The 17,844-nt window shown below is 43.4% G+C and overlaps 1 protein-coding gene across 3 annotated transcripts in view; it reads right to left on the bottom strand.

Annotated features, from left to right (window-relative positions):
* Positions 1-17,844, bottom strand: part of PHACTR2 (phosphatase and actin regulator 2) — a 291,804-nt gene that overhangs the window by 219,566 nt on the left and 54,394 nt on the right. The window contains exon 1 of one of the 3 annotated variants that reach the window (XM_033939935.1): positions 4,055-4,284. The exons of 1 other annotated variant lie outside the window; for it this stretch is intronic. In XM_033939935.1, coding sequence (XP_033795826.1) covers positions 4,055-4,100 — 46 coding nt within the window. In that variant the 5' untranslated portion in view covers positions 4,101-4,284. Of the gene's footprint in view, positions 1-4,054; positions 4,285-17,844 lie in introns of those variants that run through there. One more of the 3 variants, XM_033939933.1, reaches the window with a different exon arrangement.

The following is a 17,844-nucleotide window of genomic DNA, read 5'->3' as shown; positions in this document are numbered from 1 at the left end:
ATAGCAACCCATATTTTGCTCCCAACTGTTTCAGCTGAGGTCAGAGAAGCAGGAACTGCTTTCTCAAGCCAGCAGTAACTTTAGTGAAATCCGACAGAAGATGGATTCTCATTTCCTGCCATTTCAGTGACCTCATTTGCTTAGCGGTTGATAAAATGTCCATAGTCTGTTGAAAACGCAGTACCCTGAATATCATGGGCCTGGGACCGTTTTGACTGTTAGAAATCCTTGATGGAATTCGATGTGCTCTTTCTATTTCCAGTGGATACTTCAGATTAAGGGAGAGAAGCTTAGGCAATAAATCTTCAAGAAAAGATACAGCATCTGAGCCCTCTACCCCCTCTGGGAGCCCTAGTACTCTAATGTTATTCCTCCTACTTCTGTTGTTTGCATCCTCCAATTCTTTAGTCAGGCGATCTACTGCTTTATGGTCAGTTTGAAATTTATTCAAACTGCCTTCCATCACAGAAACCCGGTGTTCCAACTGCATAGTCTTATCATCACATATCTTTAACTGCTGAGATAGATTCTTCTTTTAATGTTTTTAGTTCAGTTGTATTATCCTGAAGCATCTCTCTTATTGCTTTCAGCTCCATTATAACTTGTTCTGAGGTATCCTTAGGAAGTGGCAACTTTGATGGAGTTGGTGGGTCTGGTTTAGCCCGTTTAGCTAAGGACCCCACAGCAAATGCTGTTTCTAATCTGAACTGTCTTCCTGAAGCCATTCCTACTGCAGAAGATTTCACAAATCAAAATATTCACTTTTTGAGAGTGAATTTGACCTTATTGTGCTATACAATTAGCTGAATAGTGCTGATGAGGGAAGAGCAGTAGAATCACCATCCATCTTGTATTGCAGCCAAGCCACGCCCCCATTTTCAAAATTTTCTAATGCTTACAGTTTCTTCTGAGTGATGAAATTATCTTTTAATAAAGCAACCTGAACATTTTAACCTCTTTCAATGCCTGTTCCAAAGACAAGATTTTATCCTTCTGTTCTTTAATAGTTTCACCTTGCCTATTAAGCCGCATATGGAAAGAGTTAGGGCCCTCTAAAATCTTCTCAAATTTAGCAAGCATAAATTTCTCTAAAGAACCAAATGGATTCAAAACCTCACTCAGTAATTTTTCATCACTGGTTCCAAAATCTTTGTTCTTCAATATCTTTGGCAGCACCAGCCATGTCACATTGGGACATTGGTGGGACAGAAACATCAGCTCCTGCAGCCCCATCGAACAAGTTCACCGAGGCAGCACTTCCGGCATCAACATAGAGCTAGTCTGGGTCTGGGAGGCACCTCTATAGGTAAGAGACTCAGCATGGTGTCTGCTGCCACAGGAAAGAGCCCTCCAATGCCCAGCTCCTGATCCCATTCCACCATTGCAATTGGGGTAACATAGCGCATCAGCATCTGCTGAACCAAGATTGGCACCGGAAAGTCTGCCGAGAACTGATGGCAGCCTTTAAGGACGCGGTGCGTGGCCAAGCTGGAGGCAAAAAGCTCCCTGCACTGCTGTCTGTAAGATTGGAGGGCAGTGGACCTTAGGAAATTGGAAGACTGGGTGTCCAAATTGCAGATGAAATTTAATGTAGCCAAATGCAAAGTGATACACATTGGGAAGAATAACCTGAATCACAGTTACCGCATGCTAGGCTCCTCCTTGAGGGTTAGTGCCCAAGAAAAGGATCTGGGTATCATCGTAGACAATACAATGAAACCTTCCACCCAATGTGTGGGGTGGCTAGAGAATGACACGGTGACAAAATTCATCACCGTTCCCTTCCCCGCGCATAACCGGGGGAAACCATCTTCATGTCATTCTTTAAGGAGAGAGGGAAGAATCAGAGTATGAATGGCCACAACCACTGACCCGCAAGCTTTGCTTTGAAGAATGCTGGTGTAGAAGGACCGAGGTTGAAACAGACACTAGAAAATGACATGGGATTATTTCCCGTGGTTATCCGTGGGGACGGGAACGGTGATGAATTTTGTCACCGTGTCATTCTCTAGCGGTGGCCAAAAAAGCAAACAGGATGCTAGGAATTATTTTAAAAGGGATGGTTAACAAGACTAAGAATGTTATAATGCCCATGTATCGCTCCATGGTGCGACCTCATCTGGTCTCCTTATCTCAAGAAAGATATAGAGGTGTTAGAAAAGGTTCAAAGAAGAATGACCAAGATGGTAAAAGGAATGGAACTCTTCTCGTATGAGGAAAGACTAAAAATAGTTAGGGCTCTTCAGCTTGGAAAAGAGACGGCTGAGGGGAGATATGATTGAAGTCTACAAAATCCTGAGTGGAGTAGAACGGGTACAAGTGGATCGATTTTTCACTCCGTCAAAAATTACAAAGACTAGGGGACACTCGATGATGTTACGGGGAAATACTTTTAAAACAAATAGGAACGCACTGCCAGAGGATGTGGTAAGAGTGGATAGCGTAGCTGGTTTTAAGAAAGGTTTGGACAAGTTCTTGGACGAATGTCCATAGTTTGTTATTGAGAAAGACATGGGGGAAGCCAGTGCTTACCCTGTATCGGTAACATGGAATATTGTTACTCCTTGGGTTTTGGCCAGGTACTAGTGACCTGGATTGGTCACCGTGAGAACGGGCTACTAGACTTGATAGACCTTTGGTCTGACCCAGTAAGGCTATTTTTATGTTCTTTATGTTCTAAAAGAACCGCAAAAGATTATGACTGAAACATGCAGGTGCAGACACTATGATATTCACTTATTCCATTTGGACACCGACACATCCATTCACACTCTCTATGGCTCCACAGCAGCAAAATTTAAAGGGAAGAAGAGTCTATTGATTCAATTCTAAGATTTACATGCCCTGCCATCATACTAAGATATGTCAAAAACCACAAATCCCCCTTCCCAACCCCAACAGCTTGGTTCTGCCTTCTGCTTTATAAGAGAGTGAGAGGCTGCAAGAGATAAGATCCACCTCTGCCTACCATTTTTACAATAGGTTTACAACACCTTTGATGCTAATTTAGATAAGCACAAGACTTCCTCTCTCTTTCTCTCACTGTGTGGTTAAGTACTTTCCTGTCTCTCACTATTTAATGTTACTCATTAATAAGCAATAAAACCAGCAACAATAGAGCAGAACATTTCAGTGTATTTGAAGACCATTTTTTTCTAGCCCTTTCAGTTCAGTCCTCTGGCCTCAAGTAATGGGTTTTTTTGTGTTTCCTTTTTCTAAGCAGTTGGGATTAATGCCAAAGGTCTCTTCCTTCCTTTTTATTGTCGAAATAAGTAAATACGCTGTAACTGGGAAGGAGGCTGTGCAAAAGAGACATTTTCTGGAACATATTAAGAGGTCAAACATGACATTGTTCACACAATTCTTCAGACAATCATTGTCACATCATCAAAATTACAGATTACTCATAGGAAAAGCCATCCCTACGTTGCTCTCCTGAACATCATATAACATTACTATTCAATGAAATGTAAACACTGTGCTCTTTCATTCTATATTTAAAGTTGCTCTGTACATAGATTTTTCAGTTTTAGGTACATGGGGGACTGGGGTTTTTTTCGCCATTGCTCTGCATGTACTGTTCCAAAGAGGAATGAAAACGTTCACCGGCAAAAAGTCAAACGTTAAAAAGAGACCGACAATAATTCACACGTGCGTATGCGTGAGCGTAAACGATTGTAAACTTACGCGATCTCGGCTGTCTCCAAAGCACGGAAACGCAGACACTCCAGCACCCTCTCCCCCCTCCCCCCTCCAGAAAGCAAAAAAAGACCGATGGAGAAGTGATGCTGATCATTGGGCGTGAGTGGGTTAGATCCAATCTCATTCCCTTAAAGGCACCTAAAAGCCCACCCTAGGAAGCAACTTTACAAAACATTCTGGAGTCCTGAACTGGACTCAATTCCCCACCTCTCCCCGTTTTGCAGCTTGCACCCCACCGATCTGCCACCCAGGAGTCTAGAGGCACTCTGCTCGTCTTGAAGAAGTCACGCTTGGCCCGCCTGCATTGCAACGGGCAAGCCCTCGCCCCCCCCCCCTTCGTCAGGCTACTCACTGCCGCCAGCTGGCCCGGACAGGGTGGAGACCGAGGTCTGGCCCATTTCTCGGCGATCAGGCGCCGGTCCGGAGGTGGCGAGCTGTCACCGCCACTGCCTTCATCTCCTGGCGGCCTGGCGCTTCCTCTGATGTAGTGGCCGATCCCCTCCCCCTCCCACTTCCCTTGCAGGCGGAGGGGGCGGGGGGAGGGGAGGGAACGTGGCCACCGGGAGACCCGGACTAGGGGTGGACGCAAACTTCTTGTGCAATTGTCAGACTTGTGCTGATTTCACACCTCCGTGGAGTTGCTCCGATTTCCCCTCCTGCCTCTTGTGCAGGGATCTCAAAGTCCCTCCTTGAGGGACGCAATCCAGTCGGGTTTTCAGGATTTCCCCAATGAATATGCATGAGATCTATGTGCATGCACTGCTTTCAATGCATATTCATTGGGGAAATCCTGAAAACCCGACTGGATTGCGTCCCTCAAGGAGGGACTTTGAGATCCCTGCTCTTGTGGGTCCTACCACAGGACAAGTTGGTACAAGGATTGCTGTCGAATATACTAGAAGACCAGGGGTAGGGAACTCCGGTCCTCGAGAGCCGTATTCCAGTCGGGTTTTCAGGATGTCCCCAATGAATATGCATGAGATCTATTTGCATGCACTGCTTTCAATGCATATTCATTGGGGACATCCTGAAAACCCAACTGGAATACGGCTCTCGAGGACCGGAGTTCCTTACCCCTGTACTAGACGTAACAAACAATGACACTTAACTACTATCAATTCGATATTTTACTTCTAAGTGGTTTTAAAAAATCTTCTGGACCTCTGAGTGCCACAAATGACAATAGAACTACCAAAGAAACAAGATCGTATTCTGGCAAAAAAAATGGATGAAAAACTTAATAACCAAGAAAGAACTCTAGTCTAGCCATATTTTTTTTTTTTTTTTTATTAGGATTTTAGATACCGCCTATCAAGGTTATCTAAGCGGTTTTACAATCAGGTACTCAAGCATTTTCCCTATCTGTCCCGGTGGGCTCACAATCTATCTAACGTACCATCAACAAATGGAATGAGAACGTGGAAGAAGTACCAATCAGGGATCTCTAAGTCCCTCCTTGAGGGCCACAATCCAGTTGGGTTTTCAGGATTTCCCCAATGAATATGCATTGAAAGCAGTGCATGCACATAGATCTCATGCATATTCATTGGGGAAATCATGAAAACACGACTGGATTGCGGCCCTCAAGGAGGGACTTTGAGACCCCTGTACTAGATGAAATATACCCTAAAAAAGTAGGGGCAAAAAAAATCAGTTAGAAGAAAATCCCTCTGGTTTCAAGTTTCAAGTTTATTGAGTTTTGATATACCGACCATTAATGAACACCTGGCTGGTTTACAATAAAAAAAAGTTGAAAATAAATTATTGTAGAAAAGGGGGGAGGAAGTGTAGACATTAATTAGACAAGTTACAAGCACAAACATGAGCTTGGGGATAAAGGGGGAAGGGAAAGTTGATAAGTACATCTTTGGAAAACAAATTTAAAAAAAAAGGGGAGGGAGAGAGGGGGAGGGTATTACATCAGTGAAATGGGAATGCAGGATCCTAGAAAGAAAATCCCAAGTCATAGTCATAGGCTTGTCCTGCCACTGGGACTTGCATGCATCTGAGGAGCTGAAAGCTATGCTGTCAATAGTTTCACTACCAGAAGGGTGTCCCAAGGAGGTTTCAGCGGAGATGTCAAACAAACAATGTACCACCCATCTGGGCAGTAACAAATGGACAGTGTTGGAGACGAGGATCACCTTTGATGCAACAACAGTGACATCATCAAATTTATATTGCACAGAAGAAAGACCCAGCAATCTACTTCTGTATTCTGCCAAGAAAACTTGATGATGATGAAACATAAAAAAAACTGACGTATAGTGCTGGAAGATGGTCCCCTAGGTCAGAAGGCACTCGCCATGCTACTAGGGACAAGCTGATCATCACCCAGAGTTTGCCAAGGCTGTCTTGATGTTGATGTTGCTGGACAGAAAAGGGAGATCAGAAGCTGTAAAGATATTCTCAACAAAGGAACATGGAACATATGAAGCATGAATCTAGGAAAACTGGAAATTGTTAAAGATCAAATGGAAAAAAAATCAATTTGATAGGGATCAGTGAATTCAAATGGACAGAACGGGGCTATTTTCAATCAAACAAGCATTGGATCTGCTACTCTGGTCATGAAACACAAGGGGAAAATGGTGTGGCATTCATCCTCAACAATAAACTTTCAAATATGGTATCTGGCAAAGGACATAAAAAGACTTGAAGCGGTCCAGAGGAAGGCAAAAATGATAGGAGGTTTGCGCCAGAAGACGTAGGAGGAGTGTGTGGCGCAGTGGTTGAAGCTACAGCCTCAGCACCCTGGGGTTGTGGGTTCAAACCCCGTGCTGTTCCTTGTGACCCTGGGCAAGTCACTCAGTCCTCCATAGCCCCAGGTACGTTAGATAGATTGTGAGCCCACCGGGACAGATAAGGAAAATGCTTGAGTACCTGATTGTAAAAACTGCTTAGATAACCTTGATAGGTGGTATATAAAAACCTAATAAACTTGAAATTTGAAACGTATGTCGAGAGACTCGAAGCCCTGAATGTGTATACCCTAGAGCAGGGGGCGTCAAAGTTCCTCCTTGAGGGCCGCAATCCAGTCGGGTTTTCAGGATTTCCCCAATGAATATGCATACGATCTATTAGCATACAATGAAAGCAGTGCATGCAAATAGATCTCATGCATATTCATTGGGGAAATCCCATAAACCCGACTGGATTGCAGCCCTCCAGGAGGGACTTTGACACCCCTGCCCTAGAGGAAAGAAGGGGCAGGGGAGATATGATTCAGATGTTCAAATACTTGAAAGGTATTAACATAGAACTAAATCTATTCCAGAGAAAGGAAATTGGTAAAACCAGAGGGCATAATTTGAGGTTGAGGGGTGGTAGATTCAAGAGTAATGTTAGGAAATTCTTCTTTACGGAGAGGGTGGTTGATGTGTGGAATGCGCTCCCAAGGGAGGTGGTGGAGAAGAAAATGGTGACAGAGTTCAGACAAGTGTGGGATGAACACAGAGGATCTCTAATCAGAAAATAATAGGTATACATTGAAAGAACTAAGGCCAATACTGGGCAGCTTGCACGGCCTGTGTCCCGTATATGGACATTCAATTGAGGACGGGCTGGGTAGGGCTTCGATGGCTGGGATGGTTAAGATGGGATGGAGTGAGCTTTGACAGAGACTCCAGTAGATGGAACTAAACACACTGCCGGGCAGGGCTCTGGGTTTCTGGCCCAAAAATATCTAAGAAAAAGGACCATTTAAACTAAATAAAACTAAAACTAAATTTATTCAGCACTTATGGTTAGGCAGACTGGATGGACCACTTGGGACTTTATCTGCCATCATTCATTATGTTACTATGTTACCAGTACAATGTTTTTAGTTTTTTTTAAACTTTATCTTTATTCATTTCAATTATTTATATGTTCACCAACATCATTCCAAATAAGCAGTGTCTTAAATCTTTACAAATAAAAAAGAAGTTCCAAATGACAAAATATTTACATTGTTCCATTGTTAGTCCACAATATATGGAGGAGATAGCTTTAAAAAGTCGGATAAATCATAATCGTTATAAATCTTCATAAGAAAACTGAATAGCGTTCCTGATAGCTAACCTAGTTCAAAATTTTGAGCCTTCCTCCTGAGTTTTAGCGGGGGTACTTGCAGAAATCACATCTTTACCCATTATAAACCTTGAAAGCTGTGACGACTCAAAGAAAATATATTTAACTCCTTGGAACTTAACATAGCATTTGCATGGAAACCTAAGTATAAAGGTACCCCCAAGTTTTAAGACCTGAGACCTTAAAAGGAGAAATTGTTTCCTCTTTTTTTGGGTAACTCTGGAAACATTCGGATACATTCTAACTTTCTGATCTAGGAATAATTTATCTTTATACTTAAAGAAGATTTTCAAGAGTCAGTCTCTGTCCGAGTCCAATGCTAACTGGACAAAAAGTGTCTCATCTGCTCGGATTCCAAGCTCTCCAAAATATTTGTTAAATTCAACATGTCCATTTCGGGAGCTTGTTGATCTTCAGGTGTTTTCTTCTTTCCCTCCTGGAGATAGTAAATTTTTGAAACTGGGGGATATGCATTTTGAGGAATCTTCAAGTTCTCTGTAAGATATCTCTTGAACATATCAAGAGCAGATGTAGTTATTAATTTTGGAAAATGAATTAGTCTCAAATTATTTCTTCTTGTTGCGTTCTCCAGCATTTCTAGTTTAAGATTAATATTTCCATTATCTTTCATCAATAATTGATTCTGTATCCCCATAGATTCCACTTTTTGTTTTTGTTCAACTAAATTTATTTCAATTTTTTCAACTCTCTGCTGAGTAATCAATGATTCCAATAGTATTCCCGAACAATAAGTAGTTAAATTCTTCATCTGAGTTCCCAATGAGGTTTGTAACTCAGAAATCGCTTCCCAAATAGAGTTCAGGTCCACCATTTGGGGTTTCTTTAAAGGAGCTATCGCAAAATTTATCATAGTCAATTTAGAGTTCACAGTACCTGCTGAGGAAATTATTGAAGATAAGTTTTGTCGTTCCTCTGCCGATTCCAGGAGTTCATGCGGTGGAAGTTGTTCTTGAAAAACAGCTGATGATCATAGTATAGCAGGTTCTCCTCCCTCTCTGCTGTCTACCAACATTGCTATTCCACTTCCCTCGCTCGCTGTGCTGAATGCCAACAGCAGAAGGTGTGGCTGCACCGGCATTCCTCGCTCCTCCGGAGAGAAGCTGACTGCTTCGAATGACACCTGAGAGTCCTCTGACCGACTCTCGCCTCGGGTCTCAGGCTTTTTCTCATTCGGACCCACCCTAGGCTGCCTCTCAAGAAAACATCCATCGGAGAATCTAGCAAAGAACATTAAAAAAGGGGATAAATCTTTCTTCAGGTATATTAGTTACAGAAAAAGGAACACAGATGGGATAGTTTGCCTTAAGAAATCAGATGGGAATCATGTAGAATCGGACTCCGATAAAGCCGAACTATTAAATAAATACTTCTGCTCAGTCTTTACCTGCGAGGAGCCGGGTTCGGTCCGAAGCTGCAGACAAGAGAGAGCTCGGAAGACCCATTTCGAGATTTTGAGTTTACGTCCAACAGTGTCTACTATGAACTTTCAAAACTCAAAGTAAACAAAGCCATGGGACCAGACAAAATACATTCCAGGGTGCTTAGGGAATTGAGTGATGTCTTGGCGGAACCGTTATCCGCTCTCTTCAATCTTTCCCTAAGTACAGGAAGAATCCCATTGGACTGGAAAATAGCTAACGTAATTCCACTTCACAAAAAGGGATGCAGGACGGAGGCTGCAAATTATAGACCAGTGAGTCTCACATCGATAGTGTGTAAAATTATGGAAACACTAATCAAACACAAATTAGACACGATCCTGAACGATGAGAATCTACGAGATCCCCATCAACATGGATTTACAACGGGAAGGTCCTGCCAGTCCAATCTGATCAGCTTCTTTGACTTGGTAACGAAAAAGCTGGATATAGGGGAGTCCCTGGATGTCGTGTACCTGGACTTCAGCAAGATTTTCGATAGTGTTCCACACCGCAGGTTATTGAGAAAGATGAGTTCAATGAGATTAGGAGAAATGTTAACTGCATGGGTAAAAGACTGGCTCAAAGGTAGACTTCAGAGGGTGGTGGTGAACGGTACTCTCTCCGAAACATCGGAAGTGATCAGTAGAGTACCGCAGGGCTCGGTACTGGGTCTGATATTTAATATCTTCGTAAGGGACCTGACTCAGGGTCTTCAAAGGAAAATTACATTATTCGCCGATGATGCCAAACTATGCAACATAGTAGGCAATAGCACAGTGTCCGACTGTATGACACAGGACCTACTCTTACTGGAGCAGTGGTCCTCAGCTTGGCAACTAAGTTTTAATGTCAAAAAGTGTAAAGTCATGCACCTTGGCAGCAGAAATCCATGCAGAATTTACACCCTAAATGGTGAGACCTTAGCAAGAACTGCAGCAGAACGGGACTTGGGAGTGATCATTAGTGAAGACATGAACTGCCAATCAAGTGGAGAAGGCTTCATCCAAGGCTAGACAAATGATGGGTTGGATCCGAAGAAGTTTCGTCAGCCGGAAGCCCGAAGTTATAATGCCGTTGTAGAGATCCATGGTGAGACCTCATCTAGAATATTGTGTACAATTCTGGAGACCACATTATCAAAAAGATGTGCAAAGAATTGAGTCGGTTCAGCGATTGGTCACCAGGATGGTCTCAGGACTCAAGGACCTCCCATATGAGGAACGGCTGGACAAGTTGCAGCTGTACTCACTCAAGGAACATAGAGGGAGAGGTGACATGATCGAGACGTTCAAATATGTCACAGGCCGTATTGAGGTAGAAGAGTTTATCTTCTTTCTTAAAGGACCTTCGGCAACAAGAGGACATCCGTTGAAACTCAGGGGTGGGAGATTTCATAGTGACACCAGGAAGTATTTCTTCACCGAAAGGGTGGTCGACAATTGGAATAGCCTTCCAATTCAGGTAATTGAGGCCAGCAGCGTGCTGGATTTTAAGAGAAAATGGGATAGGCATGTGGGATCGCTACAAGGAAGAAATTAGGGGGTGGGTTAGTAGAGTGGGCAGACTTGTTGGCCCATTTCTGCTGTCATCTTCTATGTTTCCATGATGAGGTATTTGCCCAGGTTCAGTAGGTATCAGTACAATGTTATCAGTGATAGTCATGTAAGTATGTCTACAAGGAAAGCCGATCAATGTCACCTTGATCCAAGTATATGCTCCAACAACAGACATGGAAGATGAGGATATAAACTTGTTCTACAAACAACTTCAAAATGTAATAGATCAAATGCTGAAACAAGATCTACTGATCATTATGGGGCACTTTAATGCAAAATCAGAAAGTACACCTGAAGATGCAGTAGTTGGAAAGCACAGCATAGGAGAAATAAGTGAAGCTGGTGATAACTTAGTACAGTTTTGCAAAATGAACCAACTGTCAATCATGAATACGCATTTCCAACACAAACATTGCCAGTATACATGGACCTCTCCAAATGGCTTGTAACAATGTATCAAATTGACTACATCTGCAAAATAATAATAATAATAACTTTATTTTTGTATACTGCAATACCACAAACAGTTCAGAGCAGTTTACAATGTAAGAGAGACTGTACATACACAGCAAAGATACAATGCAAGGGAATGTACTATGCAGTTGAGCGCAGTTTACATAGGACAGAGATGGAAATCTGCAGCTTTGACTACATGGACTAAACCAGATGCCGATTGTGGAAGCAACCACGAGCTTTTGACATGCAAAATCAAAGTAAAATTTTGCAAGAAGAAGATCAAGAAAGATCTCCCAAAATACAACATTGAAAATATTTCATCAGACTATTGGATAAAAGTAGAACACTAGCATTTCAAGCAAGTAAGCAGCAGATCTGGTGGGGTACCGTATTTTCACGCATATAACGCGCGCGTTATACGCGTTTTTACCTACCGCGCATACCCCTCGCGCGTTATATGCGTGAGCGCGGTATACAAAAGTTTTAAAACATAGTTCCCACCCCGCCCGACGCCCGATTCACCCCCCCAGCAGGACCGCTCGCACCCCCACCCCGAACGACCGCTCGCACGCGCTCCCACCCGCACCCGCATCCACGATCGGAGCAAGAGGGAGCCCAAGCCCTCTTGCCCGGCCGACTCCCCGACGTCCGATACATCCCCCCCCCCGGCAGGACCACTCGCACCCCCACCCCGAAGGACCGCCGACTTCCCGACAATATCGGGTCAGAAGGGAGCCCAAACCCTCCTGGCCACGGCAACCCCCTAACCCCACCCCGCACTACATTACGGGCAGGAGGGATCCCAGGCCCTCCTGCCCTCGACGCAAACCCCCCCCCCCCCCCAACGACCGCCCCCCCCAAGAACCTCCGACCGCCCCCCAGCCGACCCGCGATCCCCCCTGGGCCCAACCCGACCATGTGCCTCAGGCCGCGCCCCCAGGTGGGACCTAAGGCTCCAGGGCCTATTCTGATTGGCCCACGTGCCTTAGGCCCCACCAGTAGGCGGAGCTTTAGGATGGATGGGCCAATCCGGCCTCATTCCTTCGTTGGCTGCCTGCCGGACAGGTGGGTTTGGCTCCCGTCTGTCCGGCCAACTACCAAAGGTACGGGGAAGGGGGGTGGGGGGGGTCGTGGGGGTCGCCAGGGGGGTCGCGGGTCGGCTGGGGGGGCGGTCGAAGGTTCTTGGGGGGGCGGGCGTGGGGGGGGGGGGGGGTTTGCGTCGAGGGCAGGAGGGCCTGGGATCCCTCCTGCCCGTAATGTAGGGCGGGGTGGGGTTAGGGGGTCGCCGTGGCCAGGAGGGTTTGGGCTCCCTTCTGGCCCAACTACCAAAGGTACGGGGAAGGGGGGTGGGGGGGGTCGTGGGGGTCGCCAGGGGGGGCGCGGGTCGGCTGGGGGGGCGGTCGGAGGTTCTTGGGGGGGGCGGTCGGTGGGGGGAGGGGGGGTGGCGTCGAGGGCAGGAGGGCCTGGGATCCCTCCTGCCCGTAATGTAGTGCGGGGTGGGGTTAGGGGGTCGCCGTGGCCAGGAGGATTTGGGCTCCCTCCTGGCCCGATATTGTTGGGGAGTCGGCGGTCCTTCGGGGGGAGGGATGTATCGGACGTCGGGGGGGGGCATCAGGCTTTCAGGATGGGGACAGACCTTCAAGGGGGGACAGTGCACGGAAGTCAGGGGGGGTGAACGGAGAGTCGGGACAGCGCACGGAAAGTCAGGGCGGGCGAAAGGAGCGTCGGGCAGCATGCGCGGTATACCCGTGAGCGCGGTATACCAAAGTTTTTGTACATATCATCGTGATTTCTGCGCGCTATACCCGTGTGCGCGTTTTATACGGGTGCGCGTTATTTGCGTGAAAATACGGTAATTGTATTGATGGAGTTATGTTGCCTTATGGTGTATTTCGAAAAGTAATTAAGTCAACACTGTTTGACAAATTTATTTCCTAACTGAGAATACTACTGTTAACCAAAACTCTTATATTGAATATTTTAGGAAATTTGTTGTATTTCAATTAACTGTATTTCGCTGATTTAAACCGCCTAGAAATTGTTTGATTATGGCGGTATAGAAAAATAAAGTTATGTTATGTTATATAACAGATTTGCCTTTCTTGATACAGGAGGTAGAGAGCCTGAAGAGTTATAGAATGACATCAAAATCATAATTAGTAATGAAGCTAAAAAAAAAAAAACAAACATTCTAGAAAAGAAAAAAGCCAAGAAATCACCTTGAAACTCAGAAAAACGCAGAAAAGTAGAGAAAAAGTATCACAAATGAACCAAGTGTTTCAATGTCAGATTCGGCAAGACATAGAACAATATCTCAAGGATATTTATCAGAAAATTGAATAGGAACATGTAAATGGAAAAAACAGATTAGTATATCAGGAGGTTAAGAAATTGCGGCAGAAATTCTAGCCTCAATTATGGATATTTAAATACGCTAATGGAATGATATAGCAGCAAAGAGAAATCATAGCAGCAATTAAAGCTTGATCAAAAAACAAGTCACCTGGTATCAACATTATTCCAATGGAATTAATCAAAGGCTAAAATAGCGCTATCATGGTCCTATGTCAACAGATTTGGAAGGGCAAAATATGGCAATCCGATTGGGGAAGATCACTGTTCATACTCATACCAATGAAAGGTGATGCCAAGGACTGTAGCAACTACAGAATGATTGCATTATTTCTACATGCCAGCATAATATCGCTGAAAACAATACAACGAAGGCTACAATTATACATTGAGCAAGAACTATCCGAAGTTCAGACAGGTTTCAGAAGCTTTTGACTGTGTGGATCATGATAAACTATGGAGAACTCTAGCGCAAATGGGAATACCCAAACACATCTAATAAAGTCTCTACAAAAATCAAGAAGCTGCAGTGACAGCTGAATATGACAACACTGATTGGTTTCCAATAAAATGTGGTGTCCGGCAAGGATTCATCTTATCGCCTGTTCAACCTTTACGGTGAAGCCATCTTCAGAAAAGCAAATTTGGAAGGAGAGCATTGGTTTCAAAGTTGGTGACCAAAATATAAACAACCTGCGTTATGCAGATGATACAACACTCATCACCAGCAGCAAAGAAGACTTTCTGTTTCTACTGAGAAAAGTCAAAGCCGAAAGTCTTTAACATGCGATTAGAACTGAACATAAACAAGACAAAGATCATCCACTCGGAAAATGATGAAGATTTTGAGCTTGAATGAAAAAGAATAGAAGTTGTAAAGGATTTCAATCTCCTGGGCTCGTTCATAAATAAAGAAGCAACTATGAGTGGGTTAGAAATACTCCGCAGAATAGCACTTGGCTGATCTTCAATGAAGGCTCTCAACAAAATATTCAAAGGCAAGGAAATAACGCTCCAAATGAAGATCAGCACTTATTTTCTCAGTGGTCAATTATGGATGCAAAAGCTGGACACTACAGAAACAAGACAGAAAGAAGATTGACTAATTTGAGTTTTGGTGCTAGAGAAGGATTTTATGTGTGCCTTGGACTGCCAGAAGAACTAACAAATCGATTCTGGAAGAGATCAAACTGGCTATGTCACTCGAAGTCCAAATGATGAAGTTATGACTGTCTTATTTTGGTCACACAGAAGAGAGAGAACTGATGAAGTACATCATATTTGGGAAGAGTGAAGGAACCAGGCAAAGAAGGTGATCTGCAATCACATTGAAAACAACCATGGGGATGACGCTACCGTACTAGCACACAACTGATTTCTTTTTAGATCTGTAATTAATCAAGTCCCTAGGACTCAAACACAAGTCACTGGCATCTAACAGAAAGAAAATGAAATAAGCAACAAACAGAAGACAAAATCTCATTGAGAAAAAAAGATCAACCACTACAAATCCCAAACAAAACTAGCTAAACGTAAGTATTATTCAAACAAATTGGAAAAGGAAAACCAGATTTGAAAAAAAAATATTTCAAATAACACTTCCTAGCTAAACCAACAGAATTAACAACCAAATCAACAAACACCCCAACAGCAGCTCAACTGGCAACCATTTTCAAAGTAAATGTACTGTAGAACACATCAGAACTGACACTAACAAAGGAAACACAATGAACTGGATAGAAGTAATAGGAAATAGCACAAAATCAAAAGAGAGAGAAGACCCTTCACAAATATAAATGCCCAGCAGATAGGTAATGGGAAGAATTCTTCCCAATCACCAAAACAGAGTTATTAAGATTACTGCCCAAATATACCAAATCTCAATGCTCATTAGATGTCTGCCCAATTTTAAAAATCCATCAAAAATATACAACTATCTACTAGACTGGCTGAATGACTCACTAGAAAAAGGAATATTCCCAAAACACCTAGGAAAAATCATTCTAATACCTATCCTAAAAGATTAAAATGGAGAAATGTACAATGTCAAGAATTATAGGCCAGTAGCTTCAATCTCACTTCATGTCATGTAAAGTATGGAAATCAAATCACAAAGTACTTGGAACACCATACTATGAGGCGTGTTCAATAATTTGTCTACCTGAGTATGAAAGGAAGTAGCAAATGTGTTGAAACAAATCTGTGCATGTTGTGACATATCTCCAGGTTACTCATGCACAGTGGCTCAGTGCAAGTCTAACATTCTAAGAGACAGGAAGTCAGGGGAGTCCTTGTGCGAATCAAGTAAGAAACTCCTAAATTTGGATAACATTTCTCACAAAAGAAGGGAAAAAGCTAAAGGAGATCCATTTTAAAAAAATCATTGATTAAACAATTTAAGAGTTCAGCACTGAACTCTTAGGACACCTAGCGACGCCTAAGTGGAGGCATCCTCCCATACCTAAGGACACCTAATGTTGCCTGTCTTAAACAGTTGTTGTGGCTATGAGCGGAGAATAGGCATGGTTGGCTTAGGTGTTGTTAGGTGTCTGACATGGGTGCCGCCAAATTAGTCAAGTGAACAGCTGACCTAATGGAGTGGCGTCCATGTCTAGGATGCCTAGTGATACCTAAGTCTGCTTAGGCACTGCTAGGCATGATTCTATAAACATCACTGTTTTTCTGATTGACAACTGCACCACTCGGCACCATTTTAGAATCTAGCCCTTAGTGCCTCCTAAATAGGAGTGGTAAATTGTCCCACATTAACATCCCGTAGGTACCAATTGCTAATGCAATAAAAAGCAGCGGGAACAACCTGTCCCTCAAAAGGTGGCACATTCACTCAGGGCTTAGCGCACAGTAAAATCCTACATTATAATGTGTTAAGCCCCGATTTTAGTGCTCTTTATAAATGGACCCCTTGGTGCTTTAACATATACTTCATTTTTCATCTCCCTATTCATTGAGGTTTTATTTTTTACATTTCTTTTCGCTTCTGATTTTTATATTTCCTTCTTCTACCCACTCCGTTCAGCCAGACGTTCCAATTTCTTCTCATGTCTCATTTTATTTTCTCCGATTCATTTTGTTTGAATTTAATATAATGTACAAGTCTGATTACACACCTCAACAAATGGCACAAAGCAAGGTACAATAAAACAATATAAAAGGTTTATTTAATCCACTTAATTATCCCAACCTCAATAAGCAATTAATATAAACACAAAACAAAAATCAATAGCCTTAAGAAAAATATAACTTATTTCTTGATCCCATCACATATCAACCCCACAACCCACTAAAATACACAATGCAATATCTACAAATGTAACAGCACAGCAGAGGCCAATTAGTGACTAAGACATGGTTAAATTACCAGTTCTTTCGTTTGGGATAAAAGATAGCTTTGCGATAATCAGAGGGTAAAAGGAAGAAAGTTCTACAGAGTTGGACTTAGCATTTGCAAAGTCAGAGTATGTGGTAAGTTGAAGAGAAATTTTATCAGAAATATGCGAATACTGTTGCAAAGAGATATCACAGGAGCATAATAGGAAATTAGATGGGATTACTCATTACAAACTGTTCAGGAAATCTTTAAAAGCTTTTCTTTTAAAAAGTTATGTTTTCATCATGTTATGGTTCATCAGTAGACTTGTGAGATAATCCTCTCTGAAGGGATACTACCTTGTAGTGGTGGAAGGGCTTATGTGTTTCATTGACTTGGGAGCTATATAAGGCCACCCATATCAGACAGGCCTTTGAGGAGAAACAAGCCTCTTCCCAGTCGCACTTCTTTTCACAAAGCCGCGAGCAGTGGCTCCTTTACGTGGCTTGCTGCTGATTTGGAAGCCTTCCCTCTGATGTCAGAGGTAAGGCTTCTGGGTCAGCTGCTGCTGGGTCAGCTGCTGCTTTAGGAGGCCCGGAAGTTGAGGTCTTATGGGAGAGGGGGGTGGCAATTGGGAAGTGCTTCACAGGATAGGAGGGATGGAAGACTGCTGCTCAGGGGGATGGGAGGAAGGGATGGAAAGCTGCTACTCGGAGATGGGAGGGAGGGATAGAAAACTACTGCACAGGTGGGATGGGAGGGAAGAAAAACTGGTGTACAGGGGAATAGAAGGCGTAGAAAGCTGCTGCACATGGGGAGAGAGAGGCGAAAGGAAGACTTGTTAGACAAGGTGTGGAGGAGATGAAGGGAGAGATGCAACAAAGAGATACAAAGGGGTGAGAGGGAGAAATCTTGTATATGGTGGAGGAGAGGGAGA

The sequence above is a fragment of the Geotrypetes seraphini genome, chromosome 3, assembly GCF_902459505.1.
Source record: "Geotrypetes seraphini chromosome 3, aGeoSer1.1, whole genome shotgun sequence".
NCBI lineage: Eukaryota > Metazoa > Chordata > Amphibia > Gymnophiona > Dermophiidae > Geotrypetes > Geotrypetes seraphini.
This window is presented reverse-complemented; position numbering and strand designations above follow the sequence as displayed.